Here is a 22,887-nt window from a genome sequence, read left to right on the forward strand (position 1 = left end):
CCAATGAAGGCCCCTCCACCCATAAACCCTAGTATAGAGACTTTTGTTGATCACTCCACCTCAGTGCACCACAGCTCAAAAGGTACCATTGATTTCATAGCAGACACCGTCGGTACTCCACATTGCCACTCCATCTACAGCCTGTGGGAAGGGACAGGCTGTATTATGTCTGATTAAGAGCTATGTAGAGGCCCTAGGTTTTACCTTCCTGAACTGTTCTCACAGCAGTGGAGTGGGAGAGTCCCACACAGGCTGGCTCTTCCTTTCTGTGACGGGAGACTGGCCCTTCCTTTCTGTGGCCCGAAGACCTCCAGAATAGTGTTAATAAGGAAAACATGGAGGTGTGGCGTAAAGGGTAGTGGAAAGGTTCATTTGTCACTGGTATTTTGCTAGTCGATGACATGACAGCACAGAGCAAACAGCACCTGTACACAGATATAACTTCGCTTCTCCATCTCCTTGGCACCAGACAGCAATATATACACAAACATCGAAGTGACACCTCACGTTGGTTTGGATAAAGCTCTGTTTCCCATGGGTAACAGAGGAATGACAATCCTCTCCCACAAGTCCTCATCCCACAAATCTCCATCTGCTGTTTCTGCTGCCTCTATTCATCTTTCCACTCTCTCCCTTTCCCTGTCTCCAAATGCTTCCGACATACTCACTCGCACCCTTTAAATGTACATGCTCTTCCTCTCTCTCTCTCTCTCTCTCTCTCGCCCAGAAACAGAAAACACACACCCAGACACATACACAGTCACCGAAACATACTGTTGTTACACTCAGTCTGACCATTTGTTTTTAGTAGCGGAGGTTATGCAGGGAGTACGTGTAAGTCTAATCTAAATATGGATGTGGAGATTTATCCCTGTAGCGAGTCAGTGTGGAAACTGTCTCCGCATTAGTGATTTATTACCACCACTTGGATTCCAAAAGTACAAGATCACATATGAATCAAAATGGAGCATGGGGGGCAATGGGACCATCTTAACCTCACTTCTTTGGTTGGAAATGATTAATAATTAACTCAGGTCCTCAGGCCATGCTAGCTTGATTGACCGCTGATAGCGATCAAGCTAGTCTTTATCAACTATCATTCATTACATTAAAACATGTTCATGTCAAGGCTAAAAGTGAATTGCAAGCTGCCAAGGATAATTGCAGAGGGAACATTTCTATGATTAGAGAAAAGGGAGGTTTGTCTATTTTTTTCCATGTTTGCTGATTGGGAGTATTTTGAATTGTACTCGCATCACAATTTAATGAAGAAAGAGCATCTGCGTCTTCACAAATCAACCTCGGCTTCACAGAATTCGCAAACACATTTCTTCCTAGCAAAGAACTCCAACAACAACACCAACAAGAGAGAACACTATTTCATCTTTTGTTATTTCAGGCTTTATACAGTATGCCCCCCCCTATTGGTTTCAATCTTATTATTAACGTCAGATTAGTGGTGGGGTCATGAATGTGAAAACAGGACGTGTGTGTATTTGTCACGGGAGTGTTGATTGAAATACAGTTTGTTGTCATTTTAAGATCCATCAGACCGTGAAGATAAGAGGTCACATGGGCTGGTCATTACTCACTGCTTCAGAACTTTCCCTCAAAACAATGGGCGGCTATTTATTTACTTACGTATTTAATCATTTATCTGAGTTGGTCAAAACTGTATGCTAGACAACATTGGTAGAGCATGTGTGGAGTAGGCATTGTGGTGCTCGTGAATTTTCTTTATTTTTCGACTTCAGACAAACATCGTTTTTTTTTTTTTAACATTGACAATCATCCACCAGATGCATTGCGCTTCAGCTTGTGCTAATTTGTCTTCACCACTCCTATGAGACTGACTGGTAAACCATTGGCACCCTTTGCCCCCCTTGCCAAGCCGCTTTGCACCCCTGGTATTTCCTGTCAGTCCGAGCTGGAGTAGGGTGGTGGGTAGAGCTGGCAGCTCCGGACCATTTCAGTAATGGCTGCCAGATGAAGGGCGGTGATGTATGGTCTGGGTGTGTTTGTGCGTGTGTGCGTGCGTGCATGTGTGTGTGTGTGCGCATTGGGAGGGTGGGTGCTATAAGTCTAAAGTCTCCGCACCCAGCCCTCCCTCCCTGCCTGCCTGCCTTTCTCTTTCTCTTTCCTCCACTCAGTCCGATCTTCTTCTATGTGCCCCTGCTTCAACAACAAAAAAGTCCATCATGTAACAAGTCAGTAGACAATGCAGCGAGGGCTTCATTTTTAGAAGGGGGTGATCTTGAACATGCAAGGGTTCAGCCAAATCAAACACATGCTGGGACAGCTTGGAGTTGTTTTCAGATTCCTCCGATGTTCGGAGTGCAGGAACACTGTTCCAGGCGAGGCTCCATCCGCCTCATCAACATAACATTTCCTTCTAATAAGCTCTGCTTGGCTTTGGTGGAGAGAGAGAGTAGAGCTCAACAGAGCACTAAGCGCCAACAGAGGATAATAGTCTTTGTACAGTTACACTTGGAATGTTCTGTCACAATGCCTACATAAGGCTGTCGTGCACTTGAAATAGAGATGGGATGTGATGGCATAAGTCGGAATGACAGTTTATGACAACCTACAGTACATCTAAAAGCCCTAGCTGTCTAATAAGACTGCCTTCCTATTGTGTTGATGCAACACAAGAGTGTTGAAATGTCTATGTGTGCATTGCCTGGAAGATGAGAAAAGCTGTTGCTCTTACCTTTATTTCACATTTCTTGTGGCAAGTCAGCCGGCACACTAGAAGACAGGAAAAAAACAGAAGTTTACAGTTAGTTTACATTTCCTAGAAATTCAAACATACATTTCTGAGAAATTAAATGTAAACATTGCTGAGCGTAATGAAACGTGACATTGAGTAAATTAAAAGAGAGTATTGGAATGCTAGGTCCTCGTCCAAGTTCCTCAACATGTTTACTCAAATATTATTGGCTGTTAAAGACTGATGCTGCCCAGTACTGGGGTCTGAGGTTTGGTGCTCTTGGGCTTTTGGCCTTGTATCAGAGACATGGGTCATACACTGTGGATGGGGTCTTGGGTGTCTTGGGTCTGCACATCATTCCACCTTACTCAGCTTTGAGTGGTTGATATAAGAGAGAACCCCAAGAGCAGAAAGACTGGAAGGGTTATTTTGGAGTGTAAAACCAATGTATGCCTATGAGTTTAAGAGTTCAAAAGGAATTGGAAGAGGTAGTTAAAATAGGCATGCAAGTACAAGTGCAAATGAAAGTCGACAAAATGGTGAGGGAGTGGGAAGATGTGTTACATCCAATTTGGATACCCAAAAGACAGTATGTTAGGCAGGATTTGGACCATTCGGGATCTCACAACAGTGGCCTGCTAGCCTCTCTTTCTCTCCCTCATTCCCTCCCTCCTTCCCTCTCTGTGATTCCCTGCTATTTCTACAAATGGGGGGGGATCAACAGGGGAAAGCACCTGGCCCAGCAGGTCATAAATTGTCAGCCACAGATGATCCCCTCAAAGGTTTGAAAATCAAAAGGCCGTTCAGTGGGCTCAAGCGGACGCTTTCCAACTCAAGTATGAAAAGTCTATGCTTTCTCTGGAACCACACCACACCTTATGTAACATGTGATTCTTCCTGAATCTCGCCGCAAGCCACATTTTTACATGTGAGTGTAATATTTACTATGGTTAGCCCTTACAGGGGTAGTTCGGGATGTTGGCAATGAGACCCTTTTCCTACTTCCCCAAAGTCAAATGAATTTGTGGATACCATTTGTATGTTTCTGCGTGTCGTTTGAAGGAAGTTGCTCACTAGAGTTAGCGCAATGACTGGGAGTCTGATGGAACAGCTAGCATGCACACTTCCAGTCATTGCGCTAACCCTTGTTGGCATTGGCTCGCGAAACTAGCACTAACTTCCTTCATACTAACTTCCTTCAAAATGGTATCCACTAGTTCATCTGACTCTGGGGAACTAGATAAAGGGCCTCATTGCCAAAATCCCGAACTATTCCTTTAAGTCATTGATTTGAAGATTAAAGACGGCCCCTCCCATCATTGTGTGAAATGGGGTTCCTATCGAGTTAGAAGCAGAGGGGAGGGAGGGGGGCTTCACGGGATGTTTTTGTTAGCATGTGGCCTCCTGTGCTAACCTTGGAGTTGGATTATGGTAAATGTGCAGGGCCTGGAGAGAGTTGTGCAGGGCCTAGAGAAATGAGTATAGCTAGTCTAATTTGAAGTATGTGCAGGGCCTGGGGGTCTGAGAGCTGAGATGCTTGTCTGGGTTTGGTTCTAACCACAAGGGGAGAATCATCCAAGCTGGAAAGAGATGCACCACACTCCAAATTACACTAACCATACTAATTTTAGACCATATTATACCATACCAGTGGGTCATGTGTGTACAACATATGACTCACAGGATTACAGTCACCATCAGTGCTCAGGACTGGGGCATTCACTTTATCTTACTTCACAAAAAATACTACGAGATCATTTTTACCTCGCAAGTAAATCTGAATGAATATAAATAGCCCAACCATCTAATTAGTGTTTATATTTAGGCACGCCAGACTACATTTGCACACGAGGGGGTAACATTTGAGAGCCACTTTGAGTCTTTAATTAAAGGCCTTATTGGGAGGAGTGTGGCAGAGTGAAAACCAACACCATGATGCTCCAACCCAGAGGAGACGCTGGTTCCCAGGGTCCAGCACAATGGACTTATTTTATCCAGTCAAAGAGCACGGCACTGTTTAAATACTAAAAGTAATTCACCTTTACGCGTTGGTAAGAACAACTCCATTTACATGTGACTATATTCTTGATATAGCGCGGCCTCTTGTGCCTTATTGCTGAAGTACGTATAGCACACAAGAGATTGAGCAAGAGCTCAACTCATGTACAACCAAAAAGAGAAAACACTACACTATATTTGTCTCTGGAATACCACCAATCTATGCTCCTCCCACCTCATCACACGGTGCAGATACACTGATCAGCTCTGTGCCCAGCACGTGATCCCTGAGTAAGCATACTCCCCTGGGGAAGAGTGAAAGACAGCGAGGGGAGGACTTCCATATTGGGTGTGAAGGTGGCCAGCTCAGAAGGGCCCGGTCAGGCTTTTGCCTTGTTAGGAAGTTAGAGCTCTGCAGTGTAAACAGGGGAGAATTAAAGAAAGAAGGGGAACGAAGGAGAGGGTTAAGAAGGGATGAAGATGAGGGATAGAGTTGTGGGTAGAGAGGAGAGGCCCGAGTAGAGGAGATACATTGAGATATGATGGGCTAGAAAAGGAGAGGAGGCAGTGGAGAAGACAAGGGAAGGATGGATTAGAAAAGGTCACAGAGACGGAGGTCCAAAACCATGGAGATGAAAGAAAATAGTGACTAGCAAAGAAAGAAGGGGAGAAAGTGAAAGAAAATACGAGAATACGCAAGAAAATAAAGAAATGGGGAGAGAGGATGGATATAGGATAACCGTTAGCAAGCAATGGGAGTTGGGTGTTGGTCCACATGGAAGAGATGATGAGGGGCATTGAGGGGCTGGTTCCTATCTGACTCATGGCTTGAGGAATGCTCTTTAGGAGGGAGGGAGGGAATGGGGCTAGGGCTATTTCCTCACCCGGGTCCTTTGTAATGGGTCAGGACTCCCAAAGGGATGGGCTAAGCCCGGCTAAGCCCGGCTAGAGAGAGAGAGAGAGAGAGAGAGAGAGAGAGAGAGAGAGAGAGAGAGAGAGAGAGAGAACAATCAAGAGAGCAGGGCTGGGCTATTTCCTCTCTCATACACACACACAGACCCTATAGGGCACATACAATACACACACACACACAGTCCTTTTCTCACTCTTACAGTACTTATACACAGATGAACTAAATACACACACACCATGTACCATGCACTGTCCTGCCCCCTACAGTAGAATGTTACAGACACCAGACACACAAACATACACACCCACATATGTACATGTAAACATCCTGCTCTGCCCATTACTGTACACTATGACAGACACATAAACACACTCATATGCATGTACTTAAATACACGCACACACACACACTTTGCACAAGATTACTTTGACCTTTAATACTTAGGCCCAAACTATGTGCTTAGCATACCACAGCTACACAAGTTGCCGAACCACCATCCCTCACCGGGGCAGCAGTGTATCTACCAGAGTAAATGTTTACCTCCTGCTGTTTGCGCTGCTAACATGCCGAGTAACCATACAAACAAACCAGCCACACGCACTGCTGCACTGTTAGCAGTTTTTTTTAATTTTATCAGTAACTTACTGTATTACTGATAGTATGAGACTGTATAAACTGAATACAGTAGACTATTGTAGAATCCACAGTAAAATACGGTACATTTGTGTTACAGCACACTGTAAGACCTTTCTGTAATTTCACAGCAAAATGTGTTTTACAGTATTAATGATGCTGCATTGTGGGAAAATTGTGTGGGCAGGGAAATAGTCTCTGGCTCATTAACATATTTTAAGGTGTTTGTTGTACCCATGAGTGAGAATGCTGTAACCGCACCAAAACCCTTTGAACACTAGTGGGTGCATGGTATTGTTGTGTCACCCTCATGAACATACTTTGAGACTTGCCTCACAATAGGCTATATGTGTTGCACTCGTTAGTGAGAGTGCTGTACCAATTGCAGGGATACGTGGAAGTAGTTCCCTAACAATTACATTTATACTGTATAGGAAACAGATCAGTGGCAGCAAGTCTGTAACCTTTAATGGTTGAGTGGCATGCCATATCCTTTTGACAGGTTTTGTCCTGTAGTCACTTTCAGTTTAGAAGCTTTGTTAAAGGCATAAAGTGCAAGTTAAAAAAACAACTATCCGTTGGTATGCTGTAAGGTATCATTGAATATTCTCTGTTAGCAATTTCTGATTTTATTATCAAAACAATTCAACAATAATGTATTGTATCACTGTTTGCGGTATATATTTACTGCAGCATACTGTAAATGATGGTGCATTGTAGAAAAAAAAATATTGTGGTAGGAGAAAGAATCGCTGTCTCAATATCCTATTTAAAGGCTTGCCTTGTAAGTAGCCGTATTTGTTGCACCTGTTAGTGAGAGTACTGTACCAGTTTAAAGGGATAGTTTAGGATTATGGCCTTTTATCTACTTCCCCAGAGTCAGATAAACTTGTGGATACCACTTTTATGTCACTGTGTCCAGCATGAAGGAAGTTAGAGGTAGTTTCGCATAGTGTTTGGAAAACAAGGCTTTCTGAAGGCTTCAACACATTTACCAAATTATGCCATGAAAACGGTTCATTACTCAGAGCTTCATTATCTATTCACAATGCATATTTGTGACATCTGCCAGTCAGCAATAAATAGCAGCGTGTGATTATCAGATATAAAAAAAAAAAAAACAATTTTTAACTGCTTTCATCAAAATTATTTGGCGCTGCAGTAAATCGTCAGCTTTATTCATCTATAATCAGTTGGAATACCAAGATTACTTTAAAGGTTGAAGTAATCTTGTGCAATGTGTGTGTGTGTATTTAATGCTTTACAAGTTGTTGTTTTTTAAATGGAATCTATGGCATTATTTAGGATGCTTAAGACAGAAGCTTATACTATACTAAATCAAATAAATTATTTGAACAGTACATAAAGTGTGGTTTAACAAAAAACAATTTCAATGGGATTGGACCTCATACACTCACATTCCTGAATGGTGAAACGACATGTACAAAATCCTGTCCAGTAGAGGTCGAAGTCTGAAAGAAGCTGGGAATCGAAGAAAGCACCGAAACCACGGCAAAACTAGTGGGATCTCGCATTTTGCGAGAAAAAAAACACAAAATGAAATGAAGATTCGGTCGTCACGGATTAAGTACTTCTGATAAAGTGATAAACACATCGGCACACTGTTTTGAAGTTAGCTGCTTAGCTATTTCAAAGCATACCTTGGAGCTCTGGTATCAAATATACAGTGCCTTGCGAAAGTATTCGGCCCCCTTGAACTTTGCGACCTTTTGCCACATTTCAGGCTTCAAACATAAAGATAGAAAACTGTATTTTTTTGTGAAGAATCAACAACAAGTGGGACACAATCATGAAGTGGAACGACATTTATTGGATATTTCAAACTTTAACAAATCAAAAACTGAAAAATTGGGAGTGCAAAATTATTCAGCCCCCTTAAGTTAATACTTTGTAGCGCCACCTTTTGCTGCGATTATTCTTCCAGAATGGTCCTGTATTTGGCTCCATCCATCTTCCCATCAATTTTAACCATCTTCCCTGTCCCTGCTGGAGAAAAGCAGGCCCAAACCATGATGCTGCCACCACCATGTTTGACAGTGGGGAGGGTGTGTTCAGCGGTGTTGCTTTTACGCCAAACATAACGTTTTGCATTGTTATCAAAAAGTTCAATTTTGGTTTCATCTGACCAGAGCACCTTCTTCCACATGTTTGGTGTGTCTCCCAGGTGGCTTGTGGCAAACTTTAAACAACACTTTTTATGGATATCTTTAAGAAATGGCTTTCTTGCCACTCTTCCATAAAGGCCAGATTTGTGCAATATACGACTGATTGTTGTCCTATGGAAAGAGTCTCCCACCTCAGCTGTAGATCTCTGCAGTTCACCCAGAGTGATCATGGGCCTCTTGGCTGCATCTCTGATCAGTCTTCTCCTTGTATGAGCTGAAAGTTTAGAGGGACGGCCAGGTCTTGGTAGATTTGCAGTGGTCTGATACTCCTTCCATTTCAATATTATCGCTTGCACAGTGCTCCTTGGGATGTTTAAAGCTTGGGAAATCTTTTTGTATCCAAATCCGGCTTTAAACTTCTTAACAACAGTATCTCGGACCTGCCTGGTGTGTTCCTTGTTCTTCATGATGCTCTCTGCGCTTTTAACGGACCTCTGAGACTATCACAGTGCAGGTGCATTTATACGGAGACTTGATTACACACAGGTGGATTGTATTTATCATCATTAGTCATTTAGGTCAACATTGGATCATTCAGAGATCCTCACTGAACTTCTGGAGAGAGTTTGCTGCACTGAAAGTAAAGGGGCTGAATAATTTTGCACGCCCAATTTTTCAGATTTTGATTTGTTAAAAAAGTTTGAAATATCCAATAAATGTCGTTCCACTTCATGATTGTGTCCCACCTGTTGTTGATTCTTCACAAAAAAATACAGTTTATATCTTTATGTTTGAAGCCTGAAATGTGGCAAAAGGTCGCAAAGTTCAAGGGGGCCGAATACTTTCGCAAGGCACTTTATAAAATAAATTTGATTTGATTTGACAATAGGTTGAAATTATAGGCAATTAGCAAGACACCCCCAATAAAGGAGTGGTTATGCAGGTGGTGACCACAGACCACTTCTCAGTTCCTATGCTTCCTGGCTGATGTTTTGGTCACTTTTGAATGATGGCGGTGCTTTCACTCTAGTGGTAGCATGAGACGGAGTCTACAACCCACACAAGTGGCTCAGGTAGTGCAGCTCATCCAGGATGGCACATCAATGCGAGCTGTGGCAAGAAGGTTTGCTGTGTCTGTCAGCGTAGTGTCCATAGCATGGAGGCGCTACCAGGAGACAGGCCAGTACATCAGGAGACGTGGAGAAGGCCGTAGGAGGGCAACAACCCAGCAGCAGGACCGCTACCTCCGATTTTGTGCAAGGAGGAGCAGGAGGAGCACTGCCAGAGCCCTGCAAAATGACCTCCAGCAGGCCACAAATGTGCATGTGTCTGCTCAAACGGTCAGAAACAGACTCCATGAGGGTGGTATGAGGGCCCGACGTCCACAGGTGGGGGTTGTGCTTACAGCCCAACACCGTGCAGGACGTTTGGCATTTGCCAGAGAACACCAAGACTGGCAAATCCGCCACTGGCGCCCTGTGCTCTTCACAGATGAAAGCCGGTTCACACTGAGCACATGTGACAGACGTGACAGAGTCTGGAGATGCCGTGGAGAACGTTCTGCTGCCTGCAACATCCTCCAGCATGACCAGTTTGGCGGTGGGTCAGTCATGGTGTGGGGTAGCATTTCTTTGGGGGGCCGCACAGCCCTCCATGTGCTCGCCAGAGGTAGCCTGACTGCCATTAGGTACCGAGATGAGATCCTCAGACCCCTTGTGAGACCATATGCTGATGCGGCTTGCCCTGGGTTCCTCCTAATGCAAGACAATGCTAGACCTCATGTGGCTGGAGTGTGTCAGCAGTTCCTGCAAGAGGAAGGCATTGGTGCTATGGACTGGCCCGCCCGTTCCCCAGACCTGAATCCAATTGAGCACATCTGGGACATCATGTCTCGCTCCATCCACTAATGCCACGTTGCACCACAGACTGTCCAGGAGTTGAGATGCTCAGATGAGTTGGCGGATGCTTTAGTCCAGGTCTGGGAGGAGATCCCTCAGGAGACCATCCGCCACCTCATCAGGAGCATGCCCAGGCGTTGTAGGGAGGTCATACAGGGACGTGGAGGCCACGCACACTACTGGGCCTCATTTTGACTTGTTTTAAGGACATTACATCAAAGTTGGATCAGCTTGTAGTGTGGTTTTCCACTTTAATTTTGAGTGTGACTCCAAATCCAGACCTCCATGGGTTGATACATTTGATTTCCATTGATTATTCTTGTGTGATTTTATGTGATTTTTGTGTGATTTTGTTGTCAGCACATTCAACTATGTAAAGAAAAAAATATTTAATAAGAATATTTCATTCATTCAGATCTAGGATGTGTTATTTTGATGTTCCCTTTATTTTTTTGAGCAGTGTACAATAATAAAACAAATTATAATAAATATGAAAATAAATAAATGAAAGCTGCATCAAACCTGAATAGCGAGTTGCACACACTTTCCATTTGGCCGCGCCAACGTTCTTCTCCTCTTTGTCCACTAAAACATGTCCCAGAGGACATTCACCTTGTAGGCTTCTTTTCACTATACTTTTTCTCTTAGAATTTTCCTTTTACTTAAATTAAAAAGGCTTCTTCACAATCAACAGTAGCCAAGGCCAAAGCTCCTTTCACTCGCTCTCTATCTCATCAGCAGCAGGCGCACGTGTGGTGAGCAGCCAGAACCAGTTTCAGCTGGACATAAGCTATATGTTTTATTGAGTTGCAATTGGCTGACACAGATTACAAGCTCACACAGTTCTCATCACCTCACACACATTAAATTAACAGCGGATGGGTCCACTCGGTACATTTTAATTGCACATAACCGAGACTCGTGGCAATTATATCAGACCTGACCCAGATCTGAGACAAAAGCCAGAATTTAGGACACAGGTCTCTGAATGTTGGGTCTGTTGGACCCGTGAAGACATCTGCATACTTTTGTCTGCATGTACAAACATTCCTATGTCATACCCCTACCTCCACCATTCTTCTGTCCTGAGTCATACTGCTCCGTCCTCTATACACCTACAGTATCATCGGTCAACAGTCCCACGTTGGCTGGCCACCCCCTTGTCCTTGTTAACTTAGGTTTTGACTGACCGAGGCGTTTCTCCCCGTGAGGTTTCGAGGGGAATAGGTAATATCCTGAGAAGAATATCTCCCCCAAACCATGTGGTGGATGGGAGTTGGCTGTGGGGAGATTTTTGTTGAATAGGAAAGTGCAGAACATTTGTTTCCATAACTAGATTTTCTATATGGATTTCCAGAGTATAGGGTATATCAAAACTGGTTTGTTTAACCAGCTGTTTCCTTTGATACATTTTCCAGTTTGTCGAAGGGGCTGCTTCTTACACAAGTGTTGTGCAGTGTGTTATTTCAGTAATGAAATGGGAGTGTTGCAAAAAACAGAGATGGTACCATGGTTCTCAAACTAGCCAATGTAGTCTGCATAGTTCACTATCAATAACTTATTTGATGTTTATAGCGCAGCTCACGTTGGAGCCTTGAGGTAAAGGTGCATTCTCTATAGAATATGTTTGTTAACTATTAACTACACTGAACAAAAATATAAACTCACCATGTAAAGTGTTACTGTTTCTTGAACAGAAATAAAAGATCCCAGAAATGTTTCATACGCACAAGAAATGTATTTCTCTCAAATTACATTACAGCCTTACTCTAAACTTGATTAATTGTATTTCCATCAATATACACACAATACCCCATAATGACAAACATAAACAGGTTTGTAGATTGTTTTTAAAAACAAAAACAAAAACTGAAATATCAAATTTATATAAGTATTCAGACCCTTTACACAGTACTTATTGAAGCACCTTTGGCAGCTATTAGATCCAATAATATTCTTGGGTATAACAAACTTGGCACACCTGCATTTGGGGAGTTTCTCCCGTTCTTCTCTGCAGATCCTCTCATTCTCTGTCAGCTGGATGGGGATCGTCGCTGCACAGCTATTTTCAGGTCTCTCCAGAGATGTTTGATTAGGTTCATGTCTGGGCTCTGGCTGGGCCGTTCAAGGACATTCAGAGACCTGTCCCGAAGCCACTCCTGCATTGTCTTGGCTGTGTGCTTAGGGTTGTTGTCCTGTTGGAAGGTGAACCTTCACCCCAGTCTGAGGTCCTGAGCAGGTTTTCATCAAGGATCTTTCTGTACTTTGCTCCATTCATCTTTCCCTAGATCATAACTAGTCTCGGAGTCCCTGCCGCTGAAAAACATCCCCACAGCATGATGCTGCCACCACCGTGCTTCACCTTAGGGATGGTGCCAGGTTTCCTCCAGACGTGACGCTTGGCATTCAGGACAAAGAGCTCAATTTTGGTTTCATCAGACAAATTCTGCATAGAAGGCCAGCATCCCCGAGTCGCCTCTTCACTGTTGACGTTGAGACTGGTGTTTTGCGGGTACTATTTAATGAAGCTGCCAGTTGAGGACTTGTGAGGCGTCTGTTTCCCAAACTAGACATTCTAATGTACTTGTCCTCTTGCTCAGTTGTGCACCGGGGCCTCCCATTCCTCTTTCTATTCTGGTTAGGGCCTGTTCTGTGAAGGGAGTAGTACACAGTGTTTTACGAGATCAGTTTCTTTGCAATTTCTCGCATGGAATAGCCTTCATTTCTCAGAGCAAGAATACTGTTGAGTTTCAGAAGAAAGCACTTTGTTTCTGGCCATTTTGAGCCTGTAATGGAACTCACAAACGGTGATGCTCCAGATACTCAACGAGTCTAAAAAAGGACAGTTTATTGCATCTTTAATCAGCACAACCGTTTTCAGCTGTGCTAACATAATTGCAAAACGGTTTTCTAATGATCAATTCGAATTTTAAAATTATAAACTTGGATTAGCTAACACAACGTGCCATTGGAACACAGGAGTGATGATTGCTGACAATGGGTGTCTGTACGCCTTTGTAAATATTCCATAAAAAATCTGCCGTTTCCAGCCTCCCGGGTGGTGCAGTGGTTAAGGGCGCTGTACTACAGCGCCAGCTGTGCCATCAGAGTCCCTGGGTTCGCGCCCAGGCTCTGTCATAACCGGCCGCGACCGGGAGGTCCGTGGGGCGACGCACAATTGGCCTAGCATCGTCCGGGTTAGGGAGGGATTGGTCGGTAGGGATCTCCTTGTCTCATCGCGCACCAACGACTCCGGTGGCGGGCCGGGCGCAGTGCGCGCTAGCCAAGGTTGCCAGGTACACGGTGTAGCCTCCGACACATTGGTGCGGCTGGCTTCCGGGTTGGATGCGCGCTGTGTTAAGAAGTAGTATGGCTGGTTGGGTTGTGTATCGGAGGACGCATGACATTCAACCAACGTCTCTCCCGAGCCCGTACGGGAGTTGTAGCAATGAGACAAGATAGTACCTACTACAACAATTGGATACCACGAAATTGGGGAGAAAAAGGGGTAAAAAAAAATTTTAAAAATTAAAAAGTAAACAATGTCTACACTGTATTTCTGATCTATGTTATGTTTAAAAAAAAAAGGCTTTTCTTTCAAAAACAAGGACATTTCTAAGTGACCCCAAACTTTTGAACGGTACTGTACATGTGAAAAGTAACCTTTCTGAGCACAGATTAAATTCATGTTTATAATCCATTTTATTCAAGTAGTCTCTGCACCGTCAAATACCTATGTGGGTGGGCAGTCTGTTTGCTGCAGTACGGCGGGTAAGGAGAGGTCGTTTGTTCGGCTGGCCTGTAGAAGCAGCATATTTGTTGTTCTGCTCCCCTCTGGTGGTGGACTTGACTCAACAGCTTTTCAGCATGTCTTAACTGAACAGCAATTGTGCCAAGATTGTCCTTGGAGGCCACAATCTGCTAACTTTCAGCCGTGTCATGTTATTATCATCAGGTGCATTTAACTGATGAGGTAAAAGAAATGTACCTGAAAACAGTGTTATAAATCTAAAACAGCATTATGATAGGGCCATTGACCTGTAATGTCTAGAGAAATCCAGTAGGGGGCATTGGAAGTATAATGTCAACAAAACAGAAAGGCTGTTTTCCAATAAGGACATGGAGGTCCAATCAACCGCTTGTTGGGGTGAGTGTGAAGCTGAGGCCCTACAGCTGTGTGTGTGTGTGCGTGCATTTGTGCATGTGCATATAAACTGCTTAGTGCTTTCTTAAAACCATCTCCATAATGTTACATAATAATTCCCCTCCTATCTTGCCATTATGGTAATCTCAGCATATGACCGTTTAACTGATTATGATAATGACATTACACTGAGGAGACAATGCCAATCCATCATACAGAGACGAACCAATGGTCATGATCATCCATCTGATCTTCTCATTTGGCTAATGACTAGGAACGGGAGGGGACCAACACAAAGATGCTTCATACAGCAAGTGACTAAACACGTTAGAGTGCGAGTGGGTGTGTGTGTGTGTGTGTGTGCGTGTGTGTGTGTGTGTGTGCATGCATGCATTTGTGGACTTATGTGTACTGTATGTTCCCATGATTTTTCAAGCCCGATGTTTTAATGTATGTATATGTGTAAGCTCATGTTTAAGTAAAAACTTTGATGTACTGTCTGTTGCCCTGCATATATTTATACAATAGAGAAGCACAAGCGTGAGTGTACACATGTGATTGTGTGTTAGTGCCTACAGTTGTGTTCAACCAGATGAAAACCTGAGTTCTAACCCCGAGCCAGAAAAACTAAGTGAAACAGGGGTGTGCATAGAATGTTAAAGTTCCTAGCTCTGGAAAATGTCTTACTGAATAAGACACACATGATGTACTTCCACAGACAATGAGAAAATACTAATGAAAAAACAGCACAGCCTATTTACAGTATATACAGCAACAAGTAATGTTTAGACAAGTTAATACAATCTCAATACTAAATCAATACACAACGCCGAACAGCTAATGGGTCCGTATGTGGGAGTGTGTGTTTGTGTTTGTATGTGTGTGCTGTGTGTGTGAGTGTGTATGTGTATGTGGGTGCATATAAACTGCTTAGTGCTTTCTTAAAACCATCTCCATAATGTTACATAATAATTCCCCTCCTATCTTGCCATTATGGTAATCTCAGCATATGACCGTTTAACTGATTATGATAACGACATTACACTGAGGAGACAACGCCAATCCATCATACAGAGACGAACTAATGGTCATGATCATCCATCTGATCTTCTCATTTGGCTAATGAGTAGGAAAGGGAGGGGACCAACACAAAGATGCACAAAGATGCTTCTAAGCAAACAGCTGGAGGCAGGGCGTTCTCCTATAGAGCTCCATTTTCATGGAATGGTCTGCCTATCGATGTGAGAGACGCTGACTCGGTCTCGACCTTTAAGTCTTTACTGAAGACTCATCTCTTCAGTAGGTCCTATGATTGAGTGTAGTCTGGCCCAGGGGTGTGAAGGTGAACGGAAAGGCACTGGAGCGACGAACCACCCTTGCTGTCTCTGCCTGGCCGGTTCCCCTCTTTCCACTGGGATTCTCTGCCTCTAACCCTATTACGGGGGCTGAATCACTGGCTTACTGTTGCTCTTTCATGCCGTCCCTAGGAGGTGTGCGTCACTTGAGTGGGTTGAGTCTCTGATATGATCTTCCTGTTCGGGTTGGCACCCCCCTCGGGTTCGTGCCGTGGGGGAGATCTTCATGGTCTATACTTAGCCTTGTCTCAGGGTAGTAAGTTGGTGGTTGAAGATATCCCTCTAGTGGTGAGGGGGCTGTGCTTTGGCAAAGTGGGTTGGGGTTATATCCTGCCTGGTTGGCCCAGTCCGGGGTATAGTCGGATGGGGCCACAGTGTCTCCGGACCCCTCTTGTCCCAGCCTCCAGGTAATTATGCTGCAATAGTTTATGTGTCGGGGCACTAGGGTCAGTCTGTTATATCTGGAGTATTTCTCCTGTCTTATCCGGTGTCCTGTGTGAATTTAAGTATGCTCCCTCTAATTCTCTCTCTCTGTCTTTCTCTCTCTCTTTCTATTTCTCTTCTCTCATCGGACCTAAGCCCTAGGACCATGCCTCAAGACTACCTGGCCTGATGACTCCTTGCTGTCCCCAGTCCACCTGGTCGTGCTGCTGCTCCAGTTTCAACTGTTCTGCCTGCGGCTATGGAACCCTGACTTGTTCACTGGACATGCTACCTAGTACCGGACCTGCCGCCTCTAACTCCGAATGATCGGCTATGAAAAGCCAACTGACATTTACTCCTGAGGTGCTGACCTTTTGCACCCTCTAGAACCACTGTGATTATTATTATTTGACACTGCAGATCATCTATGAATGTTTGAACATCTTGGCCATGTACTGTTATAATCTCCACCTGGCACAGCCAGAGGAGGACTGGCCACCCCTCAGAGCCTGGTTCCTCTCTAGGTTTCTTCCTAGGGAGTTTTTCCTAGCCACCGTGCTTCCACATCTGCATTGCTCGCTGTTTGGGGTTTTAGGCTGAGTTTCTGTATAGCACTTTGTGACATCTGCACATGTAAAAAGAACTTTATAAATGCATTTGACTGATTGATTCAGTCAGCAAGTGGTGGCTAAACATGTTAGAGTAAGATAAATAAAGAAATTGTGTGTGTGTGTGTGTGCGTGTGTGTGTGTGTGGAGTGCAGTGGAGGCTGCTGAAGGGAGAATGGCTCATAATAATGGCTGGTACAGAACCTATGGAATGGAAACCATGTGTTTGATGTATTTGATACCATTCCACTGATTCTGCTCCTGCCATTACCACGAGTCTGTCCTCCCCAATTAAGTTGCCACCAACCTCATGTGGTGGGGTGGTGTGTCTGAGTGTGTGTGGGTGTGTGCATGTGTGTTTTGTTTATCTACGTGTCTGTGTGTGTGCGTGTGTGCATGTGCGTAGGTGTTCAGTGTTTATGTCAAGATTTATTGTAGTGTGTACAGTATGTTCTCATGTTTTTGCACACCAGATGTTTCAATGTTTGTATACTGTACGTGTATGCTCATGTTTAAGTAAATACTTGGATGTACTGTATGTTCCCCTGCATATATTTATACAATAGAGAAGCACAAGCGTGAGTGTACACATGTGGTTGTGTGTCAGTGCCTACAGTTTTGTTACACCAGATGAAAATCTGAGTACTAACCCCGAGCCAGAAAAACTAAGTGAAACAGGGGTGTGCATAGACTGTTAAAGTTGCTAGCTCTGGAAAATGTCCTACTGAATAAGACAAACATGATGTACTGCCACAGACAATGAGAAGATACTAATGAAACCATAGCACAGCCCATTTATATATAGCAACGAGTAATGTTTAAACATGCTACAGTTTTTTTTTATCGCTTTGGTGCAATTTTCACAAGTTTGTAGAAAACTCAAAACGGATCATCAAAAAGACAGTTGTTTCGAAATTCTAAGCACATTTTCAATTGACTGATTATAACGCACAAAATCATGCAGTCACTTTTCACCAAATTTAATCAGTGTTTCATTTAGAAATGCATGCTTCGGGCCTCCCGAGTGACGCAGGGGTCTAAGGCGTTACTACAGACCTGGGTTCATTCCCTGGCTGTGCCACAACCGGCTGTGGCCGGGAGTCCCATGGGACGGCGCACAATTGGCTCCTTGTGGCGGGTCGGGTGCCTGCAGGCTGACCCCGGTCGCATGTTGAGCGGTGCTCATTGGTGCGGCTGGCTTCTGAGTTTAGCTGGTGGGTGTTGTGTTAAGGAGCGCAGTTAGGCGGGTCAGCTCTGACGAAGGCCATGAGGCCGATACGTAAGCTCATTAAAGATCAGTGATACTATCAAGAGCAGTGTGCGGTTTCCTTATTCCTTCTACTTGTTCAACTGATACCATGCCACTGCAAAAAAGATTGCTCAGGTGTGCGAGTGCCTTTTGAATTTTGAAAGGATGTAAAACAACGAAATGTGAAAAAAATCAAGGGGTGTGAATACTTTCTGAAGGCCCCACTAGCTAGCATCCAAATTGACCCTAATGCATCTACTGTATGCAGTATAGCAAATAGCAGTTATCATCTCCAATGCATTCATACGTTGAAATCAAGTATTCTAAAAATGTTAACACACTCACATCCATGCAGTGAGTATGGTAGGCTAACATGTCAACACATCCACCCGGGCAGTGATACAGTCTGGTCCCAGATTTGGGACCAGGCTAAGGGTCTAGTCTTTTGACTGGAAACAAACACATGCTGAATAGACCTGCGTCACCAGCCAGGATACGCTCCTATTGTCATGGAGCCTAGCAACGTATCCTGGCAAGAGGCGAGGAAGTGGTGGAGCTGGGATGATGATTGGGAACCCATGTGACTGATGAGTGTTTGTAAACAGTGTTACGGAAGGGAAGGGGGTGTTGGGGTGGGTGGAACATCTGAACATGACTTCACATTACCTCAGAGTGCTCGCCGATGTACTAATAACTCTGAAACCCCATCTGGGTCATTCCTACCAAGCGGTGCCTTTTCTGTCCCCAGGAAATATCATGTGTGGATTCCAAAAGGTTTTAAATATAAGGTCTGATGTCTTTACCTTAAAACACAAAAATATGCATCTTGAAAGGACATTTTATGCATTTTCAACACTTTTTCAGTGGATGTGGGTGTTTTGTCTCCAGGTGTTATTCATCAACTTCCACAAGAAATATAAGCCATGAAATACTAAATATGTATTCATTATTTTATAGTCCTACCTAAAGTCTCTCTCATCATTAAATTTTTTTTAATGATTATTGTATTTATGTTTGTTTTATTTAAGCTTTTCTGTGTGTCTCTGATATCACTTTCCATCGTGTTAGTTCAAATCAAAAACTATATTGGTCGCATACCCAGAATTGTAGATGTTATCACATATAGTTTGTTGTAATTCTCCATTTTAGAAAACAACCCCTTCCTACAATGACACCTCAGTCAGGAAGTCATCATCATTTGCTGGGAAAATAATGGTGCAAAGCTAAATATATATAAAAACACTGAATTGTATCAATTTTTCCTTGTTTGTTGTAGTTAGTCGGTATGTCCCACTCATAAATGTCCACCCTGTTAGGCTAAATTTGAAAGAAAATTAACCACATGAACCAATATTTCGCAAACCTCATTAAAAATAGTAAAGGAGAACTCCTTATCTGAATCCTTATTCTGAGATTTATGAACACATTTGTTCACTCCGTCCTGAAACAAGACCAATTTCAGTGATTCATCAGTGCTGGCTACTCCAGGCTGTGTCCTTGTATGGAGTGTGTTAGCGTGTGTGTTGCTGTCTGAGTGGGCCTCTATTGTTCATTTTGTACTTTCCTGAGAGCCCACTGGCTGGCCCTCGTAAATCTGCTCCAAGCAGACAGGACACACACACACAGACGTATTTAAACTCTCTCTCACAAACACAGGCAAGCATAGACATAAAACACAGACTTACGTACAAACACGTGCAAACAGACACACGCGCACACACTACCATACTCAGTTGCCTCTATGGAACCAGCCATGTTGTAGTCAATACAGCAGACAACTCAATACCCAAGCCTCTGTTACCATCTATCTACAGTATACAGGTTGACTGACAGGGGAGCTAGCCTCTGTTACCATCTATCTACAGTATACAGGCTGACTGACAGGGGAGCTAGCCTATGTTACCATCTATCTACAGTATACAGATTGACTGACAGGGGAGCTATCCTCTGTTACATTCTATCTATACAGGCTGACTGACAGGGGAGCTAGCCTCTGTTACCATCTATCTACAGTATACAGGCTGACTGACAGGGGAGCTAGCCTCTGTTACCATCTATCTACAGTATACAGGCGGACTGACAGGGGAGCTATCCTCTGTTACCATCTATCTACAGTATACAGGCTGACTGACAGGGGAGCCATCCTCTGTTACATTCTATCTATACAGGCTGAGAGACAGGGGAGCTATCCTCTGTTACATTCTATCTATCTATACAGGCTCTGACAGGGGAGACATCCTCTGTTACCATCTATCTATACAGGCGGACTGACAGGGGAGCTATCCTCTGTTACATTCTATCTATACAGGCTCTGACAGGGGAGACATCCCCGGTGGTGCTGAAGTGTCATGATAAGCCTCTCAGCAGGAGTCAAGGGCTCTTGCTTCAAGTAAGGCCAGATACACATTTGCTCACTACAACGACACACAAAGAAAAAGTATGCACAGACATGCACAATAAGAGGGAAAAAAAGTAGCAGACACAGAAACACATCAGAGTAAGTGGCTAAGAGGTTGACCCATGTGATAGTGAAGCGATTGTGGTCTATGGGGAAATGATTGATCCTATGCATTCTGGCTACCCTAACAGGCCATCCCTTTGGGAGAGCAGGGACAGACAGCTGCAACACACACAGGACCCAGCATAGAGGACTGTAAATATATAAATAAGAGACGCCCATTTCAGGAGGATAATATATCATGGTAATATAATGGGAAGAGACAACAATACAGTTACCAGAAAAACAACAATCTTTCAAAAGGACATAATGTAGTTACTAGTAATGAAGTATTTTTTGTAGGGAGCAGCCAGCCACACGATTATGTATAAATGTCTGCTTTCCAAGAGGACAGTACAACTACAAGGTAATAATAAAAAATGCATGCTTATAGTATACTAGGTCCTCTCAGAGTTAAACACTAAGCCAAGAGAATGCCTCTGTTTCACTTTACTGTGAATAAAATATCCATACCGTGCCAGGAGGAAGGGAAATAGGCAAGCCAAATCTTTCCCTTCTGGATACTAGGCCAAACAACCTGCCAGCATACCGATGCAGCACTATCAGCAGAAGCAGACATGTCCACTAGCCAAGTAGCAGTGACCAGCCAAGCCCAGTGTGTCTACTGTCTAGCCTGAAGGTTTGCCAACGCAGTGGATATAGGGCTATCTACTGTTGATGATTCACAGAGCTATATTATTATATTGCTTGTATTTTCTCTTTACATTGTTTTTGTTGATCTCTAATTCACTCAAAAACTTAGCCACTTCAAATGCTCAATCCTCAGTACCCAGCTAGTACTCAATTTGCTTACTAAACAAACTACAGGTGACTGTCAATATAAAGGAAACATCAACATAAAGTATCTTAATAGGGTGTTGGGCCACCATGAGCCAGAACAGCATCAATGAGCCTTGACATAGATTCTACAAGTATCTGGAACTTTATTAGAGGAATGCAACACCATTCTTGCACAAGAAATTCCATCATTTGGTCTTTTGTTGATGGTTGTGGAAAACTCTGTCTTAGACGCCGCTCCAGAAATTCCCATAATTATTCCATTGGGTTGATCTCTAGTGACTGAGAGAGACTCACGCAACGCTTTTAACCCCCTATGCTCCTTTAAGACCCCTTTTTCAAAGTCACAGAGATCTCTTCTTCTATCCATGGTGGCCCAAATAATGGGCAACTTTTATACATGACCCTAAGCATGATGGGCTGTTTTAATTGCTTAATTAACTCAGGAAACACACCTGTGTGGAAGCACCTGCTTTCAATATATTTTGTATCCCTCATTTACTTCAAGTGTTTCCTTTATTTTGACAGTTACCTGTATCAATCTAATCAATGAAATTAGTTAAAAGCCTGATTAGCAAACTATCATTGAGTGAATTGAAAACCTGCCAACCCTTGACATTCCCTGAGCTACTTTAATGTAATTACTCAGAGTGACCACAACGGTGACCTTGGGTGACCCCAAATGACCCTTTGATGACCCCATATGACCATGGTTACCGTGGTAACACTCAGGCAAGGTCAGGACTAACCTCTGCAGATGAGCCCCTCCTGGCTGACGGTCTGTTTGCACACCCCACAGTGCTTGCTTTTCTTGAATGTCTTCGCCCGGAAGGTGTGTGAGTGAAGCCCCTCGAACTCTTCAGGCTGCAAATGGAACAGATAAAGAGGAGAGGGTTAGTGTTCAATTGCAGATGGCTCAGTTGATCGGGTCATGGTGGTGTCAATACAAAGATTGTGGGTTCAATTTGTGCATAAGCCACGGTATACATTAGGGTTTTTTATGGATAAAGTAATTTGGACTTTTGTCACAGGCAAAGAAAATGGAACAATCAACCAAACTAGGAATAAAACAAATTGTCTGTCAGTATAAATTAAAAGCTGTGCATCTATAAGGATAGTCCACTACAGTATACTTATTTCATTTGCAAAGATAATGAACATAATATTAATCAAATAGACTTTAGCGGTAGGAGAAGTCTTATTTGCCCTAACTTGAGATGAACACACAGTACCACACCGAATCACATCACAGACTGAAGATTTGCACAAAAGTGCAGAAATGTTAGCATTTGGCCCAACAACTGTAGAAATGGTACACTCCAGCTGCCCTCTACAAAGAAGCAGTTCCCACTTTCTCTACTCCGAGAAACAAGAACAACCACGTCACCCCATGCCCCTCCGTCCCCCCCTCCTTTCCTAAGGCTGCTGCTGGAGGTGTGTTATGCAAGCCCTCTGAGATAATTCCTATCTGACAGCGTCCATAGCGTAGCCTCCTCTGAAATGACCCCCCTGTCTCCAGCCGGCATGTGTTTTCC

The 22,887-nt window shown here is 43.6% G+C and overlaps 1 protein-coding gene across 23 annotated transcripts in view; it reads right to left on the minus strand.

The window, feature by feature from the left end:
* Positions 1–22,887, minus strand: part of tns1b (tensin 1b) — a 278,602-nt gene that overhangs the window by 143,789 nt on the left and 111,926 nt on the right. For all 23 annotated transcript variants that reach the window (XM_090215533.1, XM_090215527.1, XM_090215522.1 and 20 more), the window contains exons 2-3: positions 22,102–22,216; positions 2,711–2,748 (exon numbers count right to left, since the gene is read on the minus strand). In XM_090215533.1, the coding sequence (XP_090071659.1) occupies positions 2,711–2,748; positions 22,102–22,216 (153 nt within the window). The remainder of the gene's footprint in view (positions 1–2,710; positions 2,749–22,101; positions 22,217–22,887) is intronic.

The sequence above is a fragment of the Oncorhynchus mykiss genome, chromosome 22 (genome assembly GCF_057628025.1).
Source record: "Oncorhynchus mykiss isolate SJ-2025 chromosome 22, ASM5762802v1, whole genome shotgun sequence".
Taxonomy (NCBI): Eukaryota; Metazoa; Chordata; class Actinopteri; order Salmoniformes; family Salmonidae; genus Oncorhynchus; species Oncorhynchus mykiss.